Below are 18,531 nucleotides of genomic sequence, written 5' to 3' on the forward strand. Positions count from 1 at the left end.
GTGCACTAATTGGGGTTCCGGGTCACTTGACGGAGAAAACGACGCCCAAAAAACTAATGTCGACCTTTTTTCATGTCGACCTAATGGCCGGGTCGACCTATTTCTAGTGTCAACCTAGCCAGTCGACCAATGGGTGTCGACCCTGAGTACCATACCCACACAATTGTTTGTATTAAACACACAAAGAATATTTTTTTACAATTTTTTTTTATTATTTAAAACAAAATGGTTAAATACATTTTCCCGCAAAAAATTCCACAAAAACAAATTAGTCAAAATGGTTTGTCTTTAATATATTTTAAGAACTAATTAACAGAAAATAAATGTAGATGTAATGGATAGTGAGTATAGTCTTTAAGATGGCTACAAAGTACTGTTCCAGCAATCCAAGTAGGAGGACTCCAGCCCTTGTGTGTATACCTCCATAACACAGAAGAGAACGCGCTTGGTAAAGGAGAGAGGTCGGTTACTGATAGTACAGCTCCAGGTTCATTCCGTCATGAATTTCATCTGAAGGGAATGTATTAAGGAACAAACAGTCATCAGATCCACTCCACATACACAAATCACGACATAAGTGGTCCAGGCAGCCAGTTACGAAAATGGATGCACAGTTAATTTAAAAAAAAAAAAATTGCCGAACCACATAGCAAGTAATCAGATTGCCAATTTTCTAGTGCAAAATCTAAAAATCAAAATGGCCTGCTGTGTATTACTACAACTTCCCCATGGCACCAGTTTTCATAAAAGTTTCCCAGTTAGCTCATTACAGTTTTTATTAAACATCTGCAAAACACTGCTTATAGGCATATCTAGTTCATGAATTAAAAACTTGGAAAACAAAAAACATTCAATGGGTACTCGTTTATAAGGAGTTTGCAAGACACCAATGAGCTGTTACCATATGAAGCCCAAGTGAGGAATTGTTTGACACAACTACCATAATCAGGAAGCAGCATAGCTCCGCCCTCGACACCCACGTAGCCCCGCCCCTGGGCTGTGATTGGCCCGCGGGCCTTTCACAGAAATAGCAGGGATGGCCATCGATGAGAGAAACCACTGATGGTCTTCTTTAGCATAGTTAGTGACCATCGATGGCCACTCTCAGTTTCACCATCGATGGCGAACACACCGATGGCCATCCCTAGTGAAAACAAAACTCAGCATAGCATCCATAACACACTGTACCTACTGTGATGGATGGTCATGGCAAGATTATTTTGTGGGTGTGGTTCTTTTCAGCAGGGACGAAGCAATTGGTCAGGATGGAAGGGAAGATGGATGCTGCCAGCTACATTCAAATTGAGAAAAACCTGCGGCCCTCAAGGAATGTCCTTGAGTGACTGAGAGGGAGATGTATCAAAGCTCAGAGATAGATAAAGTACCAACCAATCAGCTTTTGTCAGTAATTTTTTGAACACCGCCAGTAGTGACAGCTAGCTTTCTCGCTCTCCAAGCTTTTATAAACCCCTCCCCCCCCCCCCCTTATCCCATGTCCACTGACGCGCAAAATTAAATTTGATAGAACAATTCTGCAAGGAGGAATGGGAAAAATATTACCCATTGAAGCAGCGTTTTCTGCGCTTAATATTTGTGCTACTATAAATTTAGAGGTGTAATCTGCTGAGGAGCAGCAGCAGCGTGAAAGATCAGCCGTTTGGTTAATCTAGCCCTTAGAGGGGGAAGCCTATTAGCCCCAATGCCGGCGTACCGATTTCCTAATGCCGGTATTTATCCTGGGTTATGCTTCAGGCATGCAAAGCATAATTCCCAATAAGCAGCCACAGGAGACACGTTTTACAGTGATGACGAAACAAAGTACTACATACATAGAGAACCAACTATCTAGAAACGCATTAAATCTCTGTATGCACAAACGGAAAAATATAATTAGATAATAAAAACACATGTCAAAATCTATCTCCCTTATTTTGTGGTGATGCATGGTGGCACAGCATCCACCCTGAAGCCTCCCATCCATTTCTGTCAACCCCTGACGCAAGGTGCTATATTTAATTGCCCACCCCCCGCCCCACCAGCAGCTATTCAATTGCGTCTGCCGACGGGTGTGCTAACATCATTTTAGCTCGTTACACCTGGAGGTGGAGAGCTGAGATGAGCGAAAAGTGACTAATTTGGCCGCCGAAATGGGACTTTTTGCATGGCGCCCATTAGTTTAGTTCAACCGCTATGGGCGCAATAAAAGAAATGAAATGAATATCACCCTGTGATCTCCCGCCACTTTAGACGGGAGATCGGACGCGATATAACAATTGAATATCACCCAATGTATCTAAGCCAACACCATCTAGGAAGACATGCTATAAATCAGTCACTCATTTGTTAAATTTTACCCATATTCTCACTCGGATCACTTCAAATTACCATAGTGTGACAGGATCCACCCCAACCCCTCCCCCTTCCATGTTGTACCACTTCCAATGAACACAGTTGAAAAAAAAAGAAAAAAAGGATACAGTCACTTAGCGTCACATGGTCCTTAAATATTGTGTACCTAGAACGGAAATAAAAAACAAACAAACAATTAAATAAGCACTCTTAAACATTGGCGTGCGCAGGGTAAGCGTACCCCCTTTCCCCGTCACATACACTACCCGACACCCATCCCGCTCCTCCTCACAGGACACGCACTACCCACCTCCTGGAGACACAGACTGCACATCTGGGTGGATACTGTAGTCTCCTCTCTGCGTCTTAACTGGCTTCCAGGAATGATGCAGCCTCAATATAAATCCACGGTGGCTGATGCCGAGCTGCTATATTTGGATACAGCAGTTTCACATCGACCATCTTGGATTCAAACAGAGACTTTTTCTTCCCTGGGAGCAGACTGAGATGCAGAGTGGGGATGCTATTGGCTGCCTAAAGGGTATGTGGGCACACACCTTGCACACCCCATGCGCACACCTATGCTCTTAAGTAAAGTACACACTGACATTTACAATGTTTTCTTATTGTTTCTTTGCCACATGTTAAAATGTAAAATAAAAACACCCCCCAGAAACTGTATTGCATTTATGTAATATAGGTTTACAGCTGCATTCAATCTCAGGATTATTTTAAACACGCCTCTATGATTAAATAGGATGTTATGTTGTTCAAGCCAGATAGAATTATCCCCTAGTCTTCATGGGCAACAACCTCTTCCCTCATTCCCTCCTCCTAGTAATATCCCTGTCCCCAGCGCACCCATTATAAAGATCGACAGGTATGGCGGGGCATTCTCCCAGCACTCAATGATCCCTTCTTCTCAACATTACAGTGTCCACCCCAAGCAACCAATATGAATCTTCCACCTGTGATACCCACTGAAGTCCATCACACCATCCTATTAATTACAATGGACACCTATAGCAACCAATAACACATCATCCCCACTAATACTGGACGCTATGGGGGCAATTCAATTGTTACCCCCTGCGGCAGCCACTAGGAGGCACAAAACAGAGCAATTCAATTGTTGCTCCATTTAGACGCAGTTAGCTGCTGGGATGACATTTCTTCTTGCAGCCTCCTGAGGTGCAAGAAGAAATGTGCATTAAGTCTGCACATTTGGCGTCCAAACAGCAGGAATTAGATGGGTTTAGCAGTTTTACGCAGCTAAACACTATGTTTGGGCGCGACATGCATGGGTACCCAAAAATAATTAAAACACTGACTGTTGTCTGGATGTCTAAACATCCCGTTTAGAAGAGAAAAACAGATGCCCCAAAACAACTGAATCAGCTTCTATACGTCTTAAGTCCATCTTTTGACGTTTGCACTAGCTGTGCTTGGAGGGCACCGGGGCATTTGTCTGTGTTTACCGAGTACCGGTAACTACAGTTGCAAGAAAAAGTATGTTGTTTACATGGTGTGTTCAATGAAAACATGAGAACATAATTGTTTGTGTGGTATTAGTTTCAGCAGACTCTGTTTGTCTATTGTTGTGACTTAGATGAAGATCAGAACACATTTTATGACCAATTTATGCACAAATCCAGGAAATTCCAAAGGGTTCACATACTTTATCTTGCAACTGTATTTCACTTTGCTAATAATTATATAATTTTAAAAATATATACAAATTCTGCAGTGAGAAATGCAGCGACTCATAACTGAGCCCATGCATTTAAGTCTTTTTCAGTAGGAGCACAGGAGCAAGTGGTACGCCCTGGGCATTTAGGGCGGTATCCTATTAGCCCCGATGCTCTTTCGGCCGGTAAAAAACAGCCGGATATTGCGATGTGTGACCGATGGTCACTATCGCGGTATCCAATTAGAGGGTTTTTATCATCCAAAATTGGACACACGATCGCGAGATAACACATGGGATCAGGGATAAGCCCCTGATCCCATGTGCTTTCGTGGCTCCAGCAGCCTGTTATAGCAGATTATGCTTCGGGTGATATAATCCCCTGATAAATGTCGGCATCGAGAGAAAACAATGCCATCATCAGGGCCAACAGGATAGCCCCCGGCGATCCTATTAGTAGTGGGAAAGTACAGCTGCTAATAAGTGTCCTTTACATAAAGGGAGCAAGGAAACAGAGGCGTGTGCATAGTCATAATAATATCATGTGAATAGAACAATCCCAGGAGGCAAACCACTGCCATTTGTTTGAAAGAGAACATGCCATTACAGTATGATTACAGGGGTGACCCGTCCAACGGTTCACCTGCATCTCTGCAACAAAGGGTCACTTGTTATGGTAATCTAAATGATGCCTGACATGCCAGCAGATGCCGCCCCCCCCCCCCCCCCCCCTTCCAGAAGCTATTATGACCCCCACACCTGCATAACTCATGTCCGCTAGTAATATGCGGTGGGAGCAAGAGCTTAAAAAGGCAGAAGTCTCCTGCGCTCACCACTTCTTCAGAACTATCTTCTCCCATCGCGTTCCTGTCTGAGCAGCTATGAGTTTCTTTAGATCTTTGATGGTGTCTTCTGAGCTAAAATAGAAACAAGTCAAGGAAACAATACTCCGGATCACTACATAACAAAAAACCCACACTATGGGGTATATTCAATTAAAGTCGGATCCATTCTGACATGTATTTGTCGGAATGGATCCGACAACCCCTATTCAATCCCATCTAAAATTCGACTTTTTCAAGTAGAATTTAGATGGGACCCAGAGGAGGGGCGAGCCGCAGGGGACAACCGACGGCATCCAGAGGAGATCAGCGCTACAGCTGGATGTCACTCAGCCGCCCGACCTCACGGCAGCTTCCACCCAGCTCCAGCAGAGTGCTGGAGCCGGGTGGAAGCTGCCGTGAGGTCGGGCGGGTGAGTGACATCCAGCTGCAGCGCTACTGTACCGGTGATCTCCTCTGGATGCCGCCGGCTGTCCCCCCGCGGCTCGCCATCCCCTCGCCTCCTCTGGGTCCATCTCATTCCGACATAATTTTGATGTCGGATTTGGCCCCGTTTTCGACATCAACACGTGGATCGCCAGCTATTCCGCCGATCCAAGTGCTTTTCGACAAGTCGAATGCCTCGACTTGTCGAAAAGCTTTGAATAGGTTGAATCACGTTTCGACCTTAAAAAGTAGAAAACTGCCGTCTTTTCGACATACGGCAGTTTTCGACTTTAATTGAATATACCCCTATATCTATGTATGCAGCCCCTAAGGAGAGGCCCGACATAAGTACTAAAGACATAGTTCTTAATTTCATATACAGGGTTGGGATTCAAAGTGAAGGGTCAGAAAACAAGCTTGTTCTACTGTTGAGTGAGTAATATTAGAAAAACAATTCTGAATACAGTCATATCAAATAAACACTACAATGCAATTATCATATACCTCTATAACAATATGGATCTTCCAATGAAATCAGGACAAATCCTTGTTTAGATGAACCAAATAAAAATAGTGCCGGCTACCACCGCACATCATGTCATGCAAGGTCACCGACATGCTCACAATGCCAGTGATAACCAGCCTTCGTAATAGAGAATGTGTATTACCAACTACAAAATTACAAATGTTAAAGCAGCAGCCTTTAAATAGGAACTTTAGTACCTTTTAACCATGCATATCATTATTATACTTTATTTATATGGCACCACAAGGGTACCGCAGCACCTAACAAAATACATACAGCGGGATGTAATGGCATCAAAGTTCGCCAGAGGTGCGGGATGCCGGACGATCTCTGGCATTGTTTTAAAGCTGCAGTCATTTACAAAAGCAAAATTATGGATCTTGTACATGACTGCCGCTTTAAAAAAAAACATCTGAGTTAAGCCCACACCCCGCACCTCCTCCAGCAAACTCGGACGCCATTCCATCTCACCGATAGTGTTCATTCTAGCACCCAACACCTGTCACAACCCGTGCAGTTCCTCTTTCCTGCTTGGGGTATCGCTCTATGCTCTGGTGCTTCTAGCACACTCTGGTCTGTATCAGTCCTGAGAAACAGACAAGAGTGTTGCTATAAGCAACAGAGCACAGAGTGACACCCCAGACAGAAAGAGGAACTGCACAGGTTGTGACAGGTGCAGGGAGGTAGAATGAACACTATTACATAAACAAATGAGCAAAACAAGAAAACAGCGACTGACCGTACAAGACAATGCAGGACAAGTACATGGTATATAAACATTGCTGCATCAGCCGATATGACACTGAAATAAGCATCAGGGTGGCAGAAACAAGAGGGTTAGGTGCCATTGTAGGGAGTATGGAGTAGAAGATGGACTACGTAAGAGAAGGAAGAGCACATGGGGGGAGAGGGCCCTGCTTGTGAGAGCTTACATTCTAAAGGGGAGGAGCAGACTGACAGGGGGTGACACAGATGGGGTAGACCGTGAGTCACATTTCTTAGCTATCATCCTAGAAGCAGGCAGATTTCAGTATGCAACCCTATGAGGCTGCAAACAAAAATCTGCAAGCTTGTTGCTTCCGTAAGTGAAGCGTGGCGCGAGCCGACTTGCTCCTAACTGAACTCCCTTCAAGTGATGTCACAGCGGGAAAATGTCACAGCCCACAGAGGAAATGCAAAGCACATTCTCCGGGTACCACACACAGTCAGTTTGTTAAGTTGACATAGGTTCTCAGACTAAACTACACTAGAACGATAATGCCCGATTTCGACCTTTCGGGCCAATAAATCGGATGAAAAGTGGGAAATCGGACGTGTTTTACATCCGATCCGCGTTCCCGTGAGCATCGGATAGGAGCCCCTAGGTTGTTAGTGCTGCACTCGTGATATGTCGGATCTCGCAGGCATGGCTGGGATCGCATACGATACATCGTATGCAAAACGATCGCATACAATGTATCGTATGCGATCCTGCCGCCCGGGAAGCTGCCGGGCTGTTCAAGGGAAAAAGTATGCGACATAAGGGTCCGACATGTCGCTGTAGTGTATGGGACCCTTAGGTAGTCTGTGGTGGTAGAAAGGGGAGAAGGACAGGAATGATGTGACAGTGATACAGAGCTCAGAGTGGAATTCAAAAGTCTCTCTGCTCAACACATCATGGGTCTGATTTAGGGTATCCGGTCTTTAGATCGACCACACTTAGGTAAACAGTCATTAGGTCGACCACTATTGGTCGACATGGGAAAAGGTCAACATGAATTAAAAAAAAAAATAACAAAATCATACTTTACGATCCATGTGGATTGGGAATAGTAGCCTGTGCCGAACGCAGCGGTAGCGGAGCAATGCACCTTGCCCGAAGTATGGCGAGTGAAGCAAGCCATGCGAGGGGACACGGTGCACTAATTGGGGTTCCCGATCACTTTACGAAGAAAACGACACCCACATTTAAAAAACAAACAAAAAACTTGTGTCGACCTAGTCACTGTCGACCAATAGTGGTCAACCTAATGACTGTCAACCTAAGTGTAGTCGTCCGTATGATCCTCACCCCTGATTCAGATGTTGTCACAACCTTGATGGTGTCCCAACTTAGAGATTATCAGTATACTGCACATGCATCGCAGCTGCAGTGCACACATGCCAAGGTACCTTTGAGATGCCACTCACACCGAGGAATCAGTCGCAGAGTGACTGACAGGAAGAGGGCTGGAAGAGAGGCTGAGGTAACGATTAGTGGGCATAATCCCGAGTTGATCCCTCGCTGCCGTTTTTAGCTGCGCAGCGATCAGGTGAAAAAATTGCATTTCTGCACATGCATATGCCCCGCAATGCGCACGCGCGACATACGGTACAAAGCTCTTTGTGGTTGTACTCAGGTTCTAGCGAAGTTTTCCTTCGCACTGGCGGCTGCAAGAAGATTGACAGGAAGGGGGCGTTACTGGGTGTCAACTGACCGTTTTCAGGGAGTGTTTGCAAAAATGCAGGTGTGTCTGAAAAAACGCAGGCGTGGTTGGGCGGTTGTAGGACGTAAAATCTGGACACGAATAGGCTGAAGTGATCGCAAGCGCTGAGTAGGTTCAGAGCTACTCTGAAACTGCACAAACTGTTTTTGTAGAGCTCGGCTGCACATGCGTTCGCACTTCTGCTAAGCTAAAATACACTCCCCATTGGGCGAAGGCATAGCGTTTGCACGGCTGCTAAAACTAGCTAGCGAGCGATCAACTCGGAATGACCCCCAGTGTCTGCAAAAACGCAGGCATACCAGTCTCAGGGCATGTCTCAGCGTATGATCTTGCATGCATAAACCATGATCCTAGCGCCGCAGCCCCCATAATTATTCTGTGCGGCCATGGAGTCACTCAGAGTTTATGTTCCTCGAGTATGCAGTTGCTAAGAATGTTGCAATGTCTTTGGTAGCTATCTGTTCACTTATATGCGGCTACTACACTTGCATTGCCTCGCAGTTCTGTCACCGATATGGATCTCTGCTCCGTAGGCATTGAGACTGCATCGGAAGTCCCCATGTGCCATGTAACTGTTGTTGCCATGGTAGTCACATACCACCAAGGAATATTTGCAGAATAATTAATCACTAATAGTCTGAAGAGACAAACTGAAGCAGAAAAGGTAGTTACTAAGAATATCCCACATTGACTTGATAGGATTGGTTTGCTGATTTAACTATAACTTTATCTTTTAAACATCTTAGTGTTATGTACAAGTACTTATAAAGACTAAGGAGGGTATCCAATTAGGTGTGATCCATTTTTGGACCCAGTGATACAATTACCCACGGTTATGGACTGCGGGTAATTGGATACCCCCCTAAGTTGTTCTCTTTGGTTGCACTGTGCTGCTTACATATGTTTTCACACAAGTGCATGGTCAAGGCAAAAAAATAAAAATAAAAAAATACCACAGGCAATGTATAAATTTATACCAGTTTTTATATTTCATTAATATTTAAACAATATACACTATATCGGTTTCCAGACACTTTCAAAACCAATGCTATAAACTGGTCAATGAATGAACACTGAATTTAGGTGCAAATATTCCTCTCATCCACCATATTTTTGCCCAGTGCATATTTTACACAAAATAACAAGTATCTGATTGGTTACTACTGTCCAGTGCAAATGTTACATGATTCTAGATGCAATGTTCACAGATGAGCCCTTCTCGATCACCTTTGATATATAAAGCCCTTACTATATTAAGTAGCACTTCACAATGAGTGTATTAAAATACAAATAACAATGACATGATTAAATATGGGCAGGTCATCTGTGAGTCCTGTTAATGTTTGAGTATTTTGGTTCTGTTACACTTTTGGGTCTTATATATAGAAGTATAGAAATCCAGTGCCAGATTAATATAACGGGGCAGCTACCAAGGGGCCCCTCCAAATCGCTACATCACTGGTACGTGCACATGGGGGGTGAGGGGGGAGCTCTATGGCATGTTAACCTGGACTTCTGTGTGACATAATCTGGACTGGGGACACTACGGTGTGTTAAACACATTTGTGGTGATGGGAGTATGTACACATTAATAAGAATTTACTTACCGATAATTCTATTTCTCGGAGTCCGTAGTGGATGCTGGGGTTCCTGAAAGGACCATGGGGAATAGCGGCTCCGCAGGAGACAGGGCACAAAAAAGTAAAGCTTTTACCAGATCAGGTGGTGTGCACTGGCTCCTCCCCCTATGACCCTCCTCCAGACTCCAGTTAGGTACTGTGCCCGGACGAGCGTACACAATAAGGGAGGCAATTTGAATCCCGGGTAAGACTCATACCAGCCACACCAATCACACCGTACAACTTGTGAACTAAACCCAGTTAACAGTATGATAACAGAAAGAGCCTCTTAAAGATGGCTCCTTAACAATATAACCCGAATTAGTTAACAATAACTATGTACAGTATTGCAGATAATCCGCACTTGGGATGGGCGCCCAGCATCCACTACGGACTCCGAGAAATAGAATTATCGGTAAGTAAATTCTTATTTTCTCTATCGTCCTAAGTGGATGCTGGGGTTCCTGAAAGGACCATGGGGATTATACCAAAGCTCCCAAACGGGCGGGAGAGTGCGGATGACTCTGCAGCACCGAATGAGAGAATTCCAAGTCCTCTTTTGCCAGGGTATCAAATTTGTAGAATTTTACAAACGTGTTTTCCCCCGACCACGTAGCTGCTCGGCAGAATTGTAATGCCGAGACCCCTCGGGCAGCCGCCCAAGATGAGCCCACCTTCCTTGTGGAATGGGCCTTAACAGATTTAGGCTGTGGCAGGCCTGCCACAGAATGAGCAAGTTGAATTGTGTTACAAATCCAACGAGCAATCGTCTGCTTAGAAGCAGGGGCACCCAACTTGTTGGGTGCATATAGTATCAACAGCGAGTCAGATTTTCTGACTTCAGCCGTCCTTGAAATGTATATTTTTAAGGCTCTGACAACGTCCAACAACTTGGAGTCCTCCAAGTCGCCAGTGGCCGCAGGCACCACAATAGGTTGGTTCAGGTGAAACGCTGATACCACCTTAGGGAGAAAATGCGGACGAGTCCTCAGTTCTGCCCTATCCGAATGGAAGATTAGATAAGGGCTTTTATAAGATAAAGCCGCCAATTCAGATACTCTCCTGGCGGAAGCCAGGGCCAGTAACATAGTCACTTTCCATGTGAGATATTTAAAATCCACCTTTTTCAATGGTTCAAACCAATGGGATTTGAGGAAATCTAAAACTACATTTAGATCCCACGGTGCCACCGGAGGCACCACAGGAGGCTGTATATGCAGTACTCCTTTAACAAAAGTCTGTACCTCAGGAACTGAGGCCAATTCTTTTTGGAAGAATATTGACAGGGCCGAAATTTGAACCTTAATAGATCTCAATTTGAGACCCATAGACAATCCTGATTGTAGGAAATGTAGGAAACGACCCAGTTGAAATTCCTCCGTCGGAACACTCCGATCCTCGCACCACGCGACATATTTTCGCCAAATGCGGTGATAATGTTTCGCGGTGACTTCCTTCCTTGCCTTAATCAAGGTAGGAATGACTTCTTCTGGAATGCCTTTCCCTTTTAGGATCTGGCGTTCAACCGCCATGCCGTCAAACGCAGCCGCGGTAAGTCTTGAAAAAGACAGGGACCCTGTTGTAGCAGGTCCCTTCTCAGAAGTAGAGGGCACGGGTCGTCCGTGACCAACTCTTGAAGTTCCGGGTACCAAGTCCTTCTTGGCCAATCCGGAGCCACTAGTATTGTTCTTACTCCTCCTCACCGTATAATCTTCAATACCTTTGGTATGAGAGGCAGAGGAGGAAACACATATACTGATTTGTACACCCAAGGTGTTACCAGTGCGTCCACAGCTATTGCCTGTGGATCTCTTGACCTGGCGCAATACTTGTCCAGTTTCTTGTTGAGGCGAGACGCCATCATGTCTACCATTGGTCTTTCCCAACAGTTTATTAGCATGTGGAAGACTTCTGGATGAAGACCCCCCTCTCCCGGGTGAATATCGTGTCTGCTGAGGAAGTCTGCTTCCCAGTTGTCCACGCCCGGGAAGAACACTGCTGACAGTGCTATTACGTGATTCTCCGCCCAGCGAAGAATCTTGGCAGCTTCTGCCATTGCACTCCTGCTTCTTGTGCCGCCCTGTCTGTTTACATGGGCGACCGCCGTGATGTTGTCCGACTGAATCAACACCGGTTTTCCTTGCAGGAGTGGTTCCGCCTGGCTTAGAGCATTTTAGATTGCTCTTAGTACCAGAATGTTTATGTGAAGAGACTTTTCCAGGTTCGTCCATACCCCCTGGAAGTTTCTTCCTTGTGTGACTGCTCCCCAACCTCTCAGGCTGGCGTCCGTGGTCACCAGGATCAAATCCTGTATGCCGAATCTGCGGCCCTCCAATAGATGAGCCTTTTGCAACCACCACAGAAGATATACCCTTGTCCTTGGCGACAGGGTTATTCGCAGGTGCATCTGAGGATGCGACCCTGACCATTTGTCCAACAGATCCCTTTGGAAAATTCTTGCATGGAATCTGCCGAATGGAATTGCTTCGTAAAAAGCCACCATTTTTCCCAGGACTCTTGTGCATTGATGTACAGACACCTTTCCTGGTTTTAGGAGGTTCCTGACAGGTCGGATAACTCCTTGGCTTTTTCCTCGGGAAGAAAAACCTTTTTCTGAACCGTGTCCAGAATCATCCCTAGGAACAGCAGACGTATCGTCGGAAAACAGCTGCGATTCTTGGAATATTTAGAATCCAGTCGTGCCGTCGAAGAACTACTTTAGATAGTGCTCTTCCGACCTCCAACTGTTCTCTGGAACTTGCCCTTTTTAGGTCGTGCAAGTAAGGGATAATTTAGATGCCTTTTTTCTTTGAAGAAACATCTTTTCGGCCATTACCTTGGTAAAAAGGCCCGGGGTGCCGTGGATAATTCAAACGGCATCGTCTGAAACTGATATTGACAGTTCTGTACCACGAACCAGAGGTACCCTTGATGAGAAGGACAAAATTTGGACATGGAGGTAATCCTTGATGTCCAGGGACACCATATAGTCCCCTTTTTTCCGGTTCGCTATCACTGCTCTGAGTGACTTTATCTCGATTTGAACCTTTTATGTAAGTGTTCAAAACATTTTAGATTTAGACTATGTGTCACCAAGCCGTCTGGCTTCAGTACCACAATATAGTGTGGAAAAATAATACCCTTTTCCTTGTCGTAGGAGGGGTACTTTGATTATCACCTGCTGGATATACAGCTTGTGAATTGTTTCCAATGCTGCCTCCCTGTCGGAGGGAGCCGTTGGTAAAGCAGACTTCAGGAACCTGCGAGGAGAAGATGTCTCGACTCTCCAATCTTTACCCCTGGGATAATACTCGTACGATCTAGGGGTCAACTTGCGAGTGATCCCACTGCGCCCTGAGACTCTTGAGACTACCCCCCCACCTTGAGTCCGCTTGCACGGCCCCAGCGTCATGCTGAGGACTTGGCAGACGCGGTGGAGGGCTTCTTTTCCTGGGAAAGGGCTGCCTGCTGCAGTCTACTTCCCTTACCTCTATGTCTGGGCAGATATGACTGGCCTTTTGCCTGCATGCCCTCATGGGAAAGGAAAGATTGAGGCTGAAAAGACGGTGTCTTTTTTAGCTGAGATGTAACTTGGGGTAAAAAAGGTTGGATTTCCCAGCTGTTGCTGTGGTCCCCAGGTCCGATGGACCGACCCCCAAATAACTCCTTCCCTTTATACAGCAATACTTCCATCTGCCGTATGGGATCTGTATCACCTGACCACTGTCGTGTCCCTGACATCTTCTGGGAGATATGGACAACGCACTTATCTTGATGCCAGAGAGCAAATATCCCTCTGTGCATCTCACATACATATATATAGAATGCATCCTATTAAATGCTCTACATGAATAAAATATTTTCAGTCAGGGAATCCGACCAAGCCAACCCAGCACTGCATCTCCAGGCTGATGGCGATCGCTGGTCGCAGTATAACCACCGTATGTGTGTATATACTTTTTAGGATATTTTTCCAGCTTCCTATCAGCTGGCTCCTTGAGGGCGGCCGTATCTGGAGACGGTAACGCCACTTGATAAGCGTGTGAGCGCCTTATCACCCTAAGGGGTGTTTCCCAACGTACCCTAATTTCTGGCGGGAAAGGGTATAACGCCAATATTTGCTATCGGGGTAACCCTACGCATCATCACACACTTCATTTTATTTTATCTGATTCAGGAAAAACTACAGGTAGTTTTTTCACTCCCACATAATACCCTTTCTTGTGGTACTTGTAGTATCAGAAACACGTAACACCTCCTTCATTGCCCTTAACGTGTGGCCCTAATCTTGAGAAATACGTTTGTTTATTCACCGTCGACACTGTATTCAGTGTCCGTGTCTGTGTCGACCGACTGAGGTAAATGGGCGTTTTTAAAACCCCTGACGGTGTTTCTGAGACGCCTGGACCGGTCCTAATAGATTGTCGGCCGTCTCATGTCGTCAACCGACCTTGCAGCGTGTTGACATTCTCACGTAATTCTCTAAATAAGCCATCCATTCCGGTGTCGACTCCCTAGAGAGTGACATCACCATTACAGGCAATTTCTCCGCCTCCTCACCAACATCGTCCTCATACATGTCGACACACACGTACCGACACACAGCACACACACCGGGAATGCTCTGACAGAGGACAGGACCCACTAGCCCTTTGGGGAGACAGAGGGAGAGTCTGCCAGCACACACCAAAAACGCTATAATTATATAGGGACAACCTTATATAAGTGTTTCTCCCTTATAGCATCTTTTATATATATACAATATCGCCAAAATCAGTGCCCCCCCTCTCTGTTTTAACCCTGTTTCTGTAATGCAGTGCAGGGGAGAGCCTGGGAGCCTTCTCTCCAGCTTTTCTGTGAGAGAAAATGGCGCTGTGTGCTGAGGAGATAGGCCCCGCCCCTTTTTCGGCGGGCTCGTCTCCCGCTATTTTTGAAGTTAGGCAGGGGTTAAATATCTCCATATAGCCTCTGTGGGCTATATGTGAGGTATTTTTTGCCTCTAATAAGGTTTTTATTTGCCTCTCAGAGCGCCCCCCCCAGCGCTCTGCACCCTCAGTGACTGTTGTGTGAAGTGTGCTGAGAGGAAAATGGCGCACAGCTGCAGTGCTGTGCGCTACCTTTATGAAGACTCAGGAGTCTTCAGCCGCCGATTTTGGACCTCTTCTCTCTTCAGCGTCTGCAAGGGGGCCGGCGGCGCGGCTCCGGTGACCATCCAGGCTGTACCTGTGATCGTCCCTCTGGAGCTAGTGTCCAGTAGCCAAGCAGCAAATCCACTCTGCACGCAGGTGAGTTCACTACTTCTCCCCTAAGTCCCTCGTTGCAGTGATCCTGTTGCCAGCAGGACTCACTGTAAAGTAAAAAACCTAAGCTAAACTTTCTCTAAGCAGCTCTTTAGGAGAGCCACCTAGATTGCACCCTTCTCGTTCGGGCACAAAATCTAACTGGAGTCTGGAGGAGGGTCATAGGGGGAGGAGCCAGTGCACACCACCTGATCTGGTAAAAGCTTTACTTTTTTGTGCCCTGTCTCCTGCGGAGCCGCTATTCCCCATGGTCCTTTCAGGAACCCCAGCATCCACTTAGGACGATAGAGAAATATATTTTAATAACACTACCAGTATACCATGTTGACAATTTTATTGGTAGGCGTCCCTACAAGTTAGTTGACATGGGGCGCTCAAACCCACATGGATAAAACATTTTTTTTTGTTATGCATTTAAGCTGGTAGAAAGGGAGAGGAAGGAGAAATTTCAAATTATGAGCAAACAAACAATAAATAAATAAGTAGATTGATAAGCACCAAAGTCAGCCTTAGCTATCCATATTAGTATGCAGGTACCTGCTAATTAATGTACAATATTTTATTTTTAGAGTCTGTTAAACACAACACTATTAGGTGCTTGTCATTTCTACAGTCTTTATACATGTAACCACCTGACCACCAAAGGCCTGCTGGCACCATAATGTACTGATCATCGAGTACTATGACACCACACTTTCACTGTACTCTATGATTGCTTTGTGCTATTGCGGTCTACAATGTAAGGCTCAGTACCACATGACCCTCACCACATTGGCACAATTTGTTAGCATCCTGGACATCTGCACACAGACATTGCCAACTCCACTTTTAAGGATACTTGCACTTTACGCGCACTTTCTTCCCCAAGCGGTCGTTACAAACGACCTCGATCATCATCGTACCTAGGGGTAAACAAAGCACAGTGATCAGCCAGGTACAAGGCGGTTACAGACAGAGGCATTGCAGGCAGCGGTATGACTGCTACAACTATAGGTGCCCATACTCTAGTGCGATTTGGGCCCTTTTCATCCGATTCCGACTTATGGGGCTGAGAAATCAGATGAAAAGTGGCAAATCGCATGTGATTCCGATCTGATGCGCGGTCCCGTGCTCATAGGATCGGAGCCTGTAGATCGGAAGGGCTGCACTATAGATTTCTCGGATCCGGCAGCCTTGGCTAGGAGCGCCTACAATACATCATATGCAAAAGGACTGCATACGATGAATCATATGCGATCCTGACGCCCAAGAAGCTGCCGGGCAGTTCAAGGGAGACATATGCGACTTCTCCCCTCGGAGAAGTCGCAGTAGCGTTTAGGGATCTTATGGGGGTGTGTGTGTGTGTGTGTGTGTGTAGCACTGGAGAAGCAGTAGTGAGGGTCAACCTGTGTCTGCTGTAATACTACAGGTCCCAGCATGCTTTCTACTGCAAAGCCTATAGAAATGCAGGGAGAAGATGTAAAGCTGAGTGGCAGTAGTGTGGCAACCAGGTCAGGGTGGCAGCCATAATAGCATTAGACAGGGTCATCTATGTACTGACAGCATGACTGCTTCCCATCACATGCCAACACTGAGCTTACACATAACTAGGAAGCACACAGCTATATCACACAGGCACAAGCAGCCCCAGCCCCAGCAACTACACACACACATATATATATATATATTACACCCACTACTGTAATAACAGCCACACCAAGAAACCCACCTACCGGCTCACCACCACAATGGTTATCTCTCGTATTAGCCACAGCACTCTATGGCAATATCCGGCGGAAGGGACATGTTTGAAGAACTAACAAATGCTAAGGAAAGGAGACGCTCTGTTCTGCTGGGAAGTCCGCTCTATGGTTTAAAGTGTTGCTATGCAACGGAGAGACACCAGGGGGCGATCATGTCACAAAGAACCATGTACAGCAGAGGTACTTATCTACCAGCTTGCATTTTAGCATACACACTATTATTATCTGATTATGCAGATCGCTCCTCGCCTGACGGTGTCCTGGTTTGTCCTTTTGATAAGCGTGCTAATTAAATCAGTAATGTCACATGACAGGTAAAGGGTATATTTATTAATTATCCTACAACTTTCAAACAGCAATGCAACAGGCTATTAAGCCTAGGTCTCATAACACCTCCAGCTTTGCGCCACAGCTTTGCGGCAGCACACCTATTGCATGGGTAGATGCTAGAATCAAGTGGGCTATTGCATGTTGTTGCCATTTCTTTTTTCAATGTGGGACGGTGCATCTTCAGAGTCCCCCTCCCCCATCAACATTTTCTGGGTCCACCACTGCTCCGGTACTTGTGTAATTACTAATTACTAGCAATCCAGGTACATAAGCGACAGAGATGCCTACCAGTGCCGTAAATTGACATTTTAGCGCTGTGTGCAAGAAATGGCATTGGCACCTCTTCCCCCCTTCTATGCAAAACAGGGGCAGTGCGCACTGTAGGTGCCCGCAAAATATATAGGGGCGTGGCTTCATGTGGAAGGGGTGTGGCCACAAAATAATACCAATACACATTACTGCAGACAGCGTCCCCCTTTTTACACATTACGATAGATAGATAGATTATACTTACTGGCTCAAGCAGTTAGGCTCTTCGGTGCAGTTGCTGGCACATCCCGGGCAGGCAGGGAAAGAGGATGAGGGAGGGGGTGGAGGGAGCCGCAGCAGCGCACTGTAATTGGTGGCGTAGCCACATGCAGCTGTCCCTCTCCTTCTACATTGGCTGGCCGCCGCCGCTGTGAATTCTGGGATTAGGGAAGCGCAGAGGGACAGCTACAGCGGCGCCGCCACCAATTACAATGCGCTGCTGCGGCTCCCTCCTCCCCCTCCCTCCTCTTCCTTTTCACCTGCCCCTGGAGCTGTTCCTCTCCTCAATCCGGCAGTGGGTACACTCAGGCGGCTTGTAATGAGTCAATTTGACTCATTACAATGCCGCTGACTTTAGGGAATCCGGATAGTTGCGCCCTCAGGGCGACTGCGCTGTGTGCCAGGCACATCTGGCACACACGTAGTTACGGCCTTGATGCCTACTAATGCACTGGTGTGGATTGAAAGGGTATCAGGATGATACATCATATGGTCAACAAGTACAAAAGGTTGCACAAATATTGTCAACACAAGGTTTTTTTTTCTACTTTTTCATCATTTAACATCCACGTGGACTACGATTGGGAATAGTAACCTGTGCCGACCAGAGCGGTAGTGGAGCGAGACAGCTTGCCCGAAGTGTGGCGAGCAAAGTGGTACACTAATTGGGGCTATATGTGGTTTAACATTGAAAATGATGCCCTCCAAACAAAAAAG

At 46.1% G+C, this 18,531-nt stretch overlaps 1 protein-coding gene and 1 long non-coding RNA gene across 5 annotated transcripts in view; one reads left to right on the plus strand and one right to left on the minus strand.

Annotated features, from left to right (window-relative positions):
- Positions 1 to 268: 268 nt before the first annotated feature.
- Positions 269 to 17,009, minus strand: UBL5 (ubiquitin like 5). Of its 3 annotated transcripts, none has more exons than XM_063931564.1 (5): positions 16,927 to 17,009; positions 16,053 to 16,116; positions 4,870 to 4,953; positions 2,478 to 2,515; positions 269 to 510 (listed from the first exon to the last, which is right to left on the minus strand). In XM_063931564.1, exons 2-5 carry the CDS (start codon positions 16,109 to 16,111, stop codon positions 467 to 469), a joined length of 225 nt encoding a protein of 74 aa, XP_063787634.1. In that variant the 5' UTR covers positions 16,112 to 16,116; positions 16,927 to 17,009; the 3' UTR covers positions 269 to 466. The 3 variants fall into 3 exon arrangements, with proteins under 3 accessions (XP_063787634.1, XP_063787635.1, XP_063787633.1); XM_063931565.1 differs by having other exon boundaries at positions 16,923 to 17,004; XM_063931563.1 differs by lacking the exon at positions 16,927 to 17,009 and having other exon boundaries at positions 4,796 to 4,953; positions 15,982 to 16,071.
- Positions 16,956 to 18,531, plus strand: part of LOC134936503 (uncharacterized) — a 196,365-nt gene continuing 194,789 nt past the window's right edge. Inside the window, exon 1 of one of the 2 annotated variants that reach the window (XR_010180507.1) lies at positions 16,956 to 17,136. This is a non-coding gene — a long non-coding RNA (uncharacterized LOC134936503). The remainder of the gene's footprint in view (positions 17,137 to 18,531) is intronic. The other variant, XR_010180506.1, reaches the window with a different exon arrangement.

Source organism: Pseudophryne corroboree, chromosome 6 (genome assembly GCF_028390025.1).
Source record: "Pseudophryne corroboree isolate aPseCor3 chromosome 6, aPseCor3.hap2, whole genome shotgun sequence".
Taxonomy (NCBI): domain Eukaryota; kingdom Metazoa; phylum Chordata; class Amphibia; order Anura; family Myobatrachidae; genus Pseudophryne; species Pseudophryne corroboree.